Source organism: Squalius cephalus (genome assembly GCF_949319135.1).
Source record: "Squalius cephalus genome assembly, chromosome: 7".
In the NCBI taxonomy this organism is placed as follows: Eukaryota; Metazoa; Chordata; class Actinopteri; order Cypriniformes; family Leuciscidae; genus Squalius; species Squalius cephalus.
Window position 1 is genome coordinate 46,994,663 of NC_137128.1, and position 5,000 is coordinate 46,999,662.

Below are 5,000 nucleotides of genomic sequence, written 5' to 3' on the forward strand. Positions count from 1 at the left end.
GAGACAGATGACTTCTGTGAGAGTGATAGAGACACACACACACTCACACGCTCATGCACAGTCACGCACACACTCACACGCTCATACACACTCATACACACTCAAGACGCACGCTCACACGCACGCTCACACGCACACGCTCATACACACTCACACATGCTCATACACACTCACACACGCTCACACGCACACGCTCATACACACTCACACACGCATTCATACACACTCATACACACACACTCACACGCACGCTCATACACACTCACGCACACACTCACACACACACGCTCATACACACTCACGCACACACTCACACACGCTCATACACACTCGCACACACTCGCACACACTCACACACGCTCATACACACTCGCACACACTCGCACACACTCACACACGCTCATACACACTCATGCACACACTCACAATCACACACGCTCATACACACTCATGCACACACTCACACACGCTCATACACACTCACGCACACACTCACACACACTCACACACGCTCATACACACTCGCACACACTCACACACGCTCATACACACTCATGCACACACTCACAATCACACACGCTCATACACACTCATGCACACACTCACACACGCTCATACACACTCGCACACACTCACACGCACACGCTCATACACACTCACACACGCTCATACACACTCACGCACACACTCACAATCACACACGCTCATACACACTCGCACACACTCACACGCACACGCTCATACACGCTCATACACACTCACGCACACACTCACACACACACGCTCATACACACTCATGCACACACTCACAATCGCACAACGCTCATACACACTCATGCACACACTCACAATCGCACACGCTCATACACACTCACGCACACACTCACTCATACACGCTCACACACTCACGCACACACTCACACACGCTCATACACACTCACGCACACACTCACACACACACGCTCATACACACTCATGCACACACTCACAATCGCACACGCTCATACACACTGACTCACGCACACACTCAAACACCACACTATTTTTTCAATATGCTTTTTAATATAATTTAAAGTTGCACTATAACTTGATAATGTGTGTGTGTTATCCAGGTCAAATCTCTGTAAATCAGCAGAAATGATCTTTTGGAAGCAGAAACGAATTCTGTTTGAGCTTTTTATTGCATTACAGCATCTCATGAATGACTCTATCCTGACGTCACGTTCTCCACATTAGTCTGTAACCGTTCGGACGCGTCGAGGTCAGAGGTCAATATCTTGCTGCGCACGTGAAACTACAGACAAAAGACAAACGACTGGATTAAAGAAGAAGTGAGACAGACAGAGTTTATAGAGCGGGATTAAGCGGCTCGTCTGAGGTGATGTTTGATTAGCAGTGGAGGATTATGGGTATTCCGGGGTCACGGTCTGGGGTCACCATCTGCAGTCGGTCAATACGAACACGCGTGATTCTATGGACTGATTCACACGACAGAAACACACTCCTGCACTGCAAAACAAGATTGTCTAACTCAATGTTTCTGTCTTGTTTCCAGTCAAAATAACTCAAAAATTCTTAAATCAAGAAGCATTTACTAGATGAGTTATTAGATATTATGTGTTGTTGTCTGGGAGGAAAAAATCTAAATGAAGTGAGTTTTTGCTTAAAACAAGCAAAATGATCTGCCAGTGGAGTGATAAAAATAATCTTGATTTTCATTTGAATTAAGATTTTTTTATCACCTTTTTTTTTTTTTTTGCTTGTTTTAAGCAAAAACTCACTTCATTTAGATTTCTCCTCCAGACAACAACACATTGGGCCCTATTTTTACGATCTGGGGCCTCATTTATAAACGTTGCGTACGCACAAAAGAAGGCGTACGCCGCTCTCTACGCAATAATTGGTATTTATAAAAAGCAAACTTGACGGGAAAATGTGCGGTCTTTCACGCACACTCTGACCCAGGCGTACGCACAAAAACGGGTGAAATGAGAAATGGCGACACCGTCGGCAGATGGAAGAAACACGTGAAAGTGTGTGAAAGTGTGTGAAAGTGTGTGAAACTGTAGACCGTTGTGTAAAATAAATGGCAATACTGCCTCTCATAAATAACATGAAGACTTCACAAAGCAAGTCTTACAATTAACAGCCTACACGAACACCCGTTTGATCAATCTGCAGTGTAAAACAAACAAAATCAAACGAAGATTAGAACAGAAATGCAAATTAACACATATTTGCTAAAAGAAAAGTGAAATATGTTCTGCAATAATATTTGCATGTTATGCAATTCATTCTCATAACACATCTGTAGCTTGTCAGATGCAATCAAATGGATGGTAATAAAATGCCATGATGCCATCACAATGCGTAATGACGTGAGTGAAGTTACGTTTCTTGGTTTTCCTCTGTGTTTGCCATGATTTCGCAATCGATGAATATTAACTTGTGGGCGTTTCACGGACTATTTATGGGCAACTATGGGCGTGACATGAAGCCGCAAAAGCTGCGCTACATTTAGAATTGATTGTGATTTATTAAGGGAAAACTGCGTAGGATGTGCGTGCGCACGGTTTTATAAATCCGAATATTTCTGTGCGTACGCACGTCCTATGTTTCATCCGTACGCCACTTCTGACGCAAATCATACGCAAAGTTTTATAAATGAGGCCCCTGGAATGCAAGTATCAAGCGCGAAACGCAAGTAACTTTGTGGGCGGATCTCGGATCTGTTGCTCTTACACCGGCGGGATAAATGACTCTCCGACGCAAATCTAAAATGTGTTGGTCTGAAGTAGCTTCATTACTCATAGGTGTGGTTTGGGCGTAACGTGAAATAAACCAATCAGAGCTCATCTCACATTCCCTTTAAGAGCAGGCGCGCTTGTTCCATGGCGGATTGCTATTATAACGGCGGATTTGCCAGGAGAGGTTCACAGCCGAGGAGACCGGCGTTCTCATCAGGGCCGTAAAACACAGAGAAGTGACATTGGGGATGGAGAAACACACACAGATTAGCTTCGCTTAAACAGGCGTATGATAATTTGGGTAAATGTGTAAGCTAGATTTATGCCTATTCTTTCACATCTTCATGGACACAACAATGATTTCCCTCGTGTGGTAATATTGTTCCTTGTAATTATGTATGGTTTTCTAAAAATGAAAACTGCTGCTTCTGTGTAGATGAGAGAAGCAAAGTGTGTGTGTGTTGTGCACACGCTACATTGATTATGGCCAAGCATGCGCCCTTAAAACAGCATCTGAACGCGCCACTGACTTTAGACGAGGTTTCTCCTGGTCAGTGGCGGAATTGTTTTCTGAAACTGCAAAATAGCACCAGGGAACGTTTGCGCCGGAACACGCCTCCTCTTTTCCCTGAACCGCCCCGGGAGCGCAAGTTCATTCCCTAGTTTACCGACGTGCGTCTGTGGAGGGAAGAGTCCGCTGTGTGTCGGGTGCAGAATAGGAATGACACATGCGTCGATGTACAAAGTCAATTGCGCTGGGTGCGAGATAGGGCCCTATGTCTTTTTGTCTTGGGGAAAAAATCTAAATGAAGTGAGTTTTTGCTTAAAACAAGAAAAATAATCTTGTTTTCCATTTTTTCTCTTACCCCATTGGCAGATAATTTTGCTTGTTTTAAGCAAAAACTCACTTCATTTAGATTTCTCCCCCAGAAAACAAGACATAATATCTAATGGCATTTTACTCATCTAGTAAATGCTTCTTGATTTAAGATTGTGGAGTTATTTGGACTGGAAACAAGATGAAAATACTGAGTAAGAAAAGCATTTGTTACGGTGTGAAGAGACTCACACAGACGCTGAGCTTCTTCATTTCTCCTCTGAGTGATTCCTGAGTAAATATGCAGTAAATATGAACGATATTGTTTTATTGTGTGTGTGTATTCGCCGGAGGACTGAGACGCTGTAGATGATCAGTTTTGATGTGTTCATCAATGCTCGTATCCCGAACTCTCACACACTGTAAACGTGTTTCATTTCAGAATGTAGTGATCGGTAGCCGGAAGGAGTTTGATTCTGGTCAACGAAGCTTTATGTTTTTATTATTTTTATTTACACGGTGTGTGATCATTTGAGTGGATCATATGAAATGACACACAGACTGCTTCCCACTCTTATTAAAGGGGTGGTTGATTATGATTTGACTTCTCTAACTTTAGTTAGTGTGTAATGTTGCTGTTTGAGCATAAACAACATCTGCAAAGTTACAACGCTCAAAGTTCAGAGCAAAGGGAGATATTTGCTTTTACAGAAATCACTTTTTAAGGACTACAACAAACGGCTGGTAGAGACTACACCACATTCCTCCCGGGTTAGTGACATCACCAACCCTAGAATTTACATAAACCCCGCCCCCTGAACACGATTTATAGATTATCAAGACAGAATATGCTAATCAATGACTAGAAGATAACTCCACATCAGCTTCATAAATTCATCAACTAACCATTCAGAAATGTCCTGTTGCTTCTACATGTTGTCTCTTCTTCTAGAGTCTCTCCATCATTGTCTGACTCCGGTTTGAACATAAAAGGCTAAAAGTGTTTGAAATGTTCAGTGAGTGTGTGTGTGTGTGTGTGTGTGTGTGTGTGTGTGTGTGTGTGTGTGTGTGTGTGTGTGTGTGTGTGTGTGTGAGGTAATCAGAGCTGCTAACACACACACACACACACACACACACACACACACACACACACACACACACACACACAAGCTCTTGTAGCTCCGCCGCCTGAGCCGGGAGCAGCAGCTCATTTGCATTTAAAGAGACACACACACACAAACGGTGCGTTTTTGCTCACCCTCAAAAAGTGACAATTTTAACAATGTAAATAAAAATATCTGTGGGGTATTTTGAGCTAAAACTTCACACACACACTCTGGGGACATCAGAGACTTATTTTACATCTTGTGAATAGCGCATTATAGGACTCCTTTAACACTGAATGTGGTGTGTGTCCCCTAGAGCCGCCGGTCCCC

The 5,000-nt window shown here is 43.3% G+C and overlaps 1 protein-coding gene across 8 annotated transcripts in view; it reads left to right on the forward strand.

Annotated features, from left to right (window-relative positions):
- The window catches only part of LOC307161964 (receptor-type tyrosine-protein phosphatase mu), a 286,290-nt gene that overhangs the window by 146,156 nt on the left and 135,134 nt on the right, over positions 1 to 5,000 (forward strand). For all 8 annotated transcript variants that reach the window (XM_079876948.1, XM_079876949.1, XM_079876950.1 and 5 more), the window contains one exon: positions 4,987 to 5,000. This exon is cut by the window's right edge and continues 280 nt beyond it. In XM_079876948.1, the coding sequence (XP_079733074.1) occupies positions 4,987 to 5,000 (14 nt within the window). The remainder of the gene's footprint in view (positions 1 to 4,986) is intronic.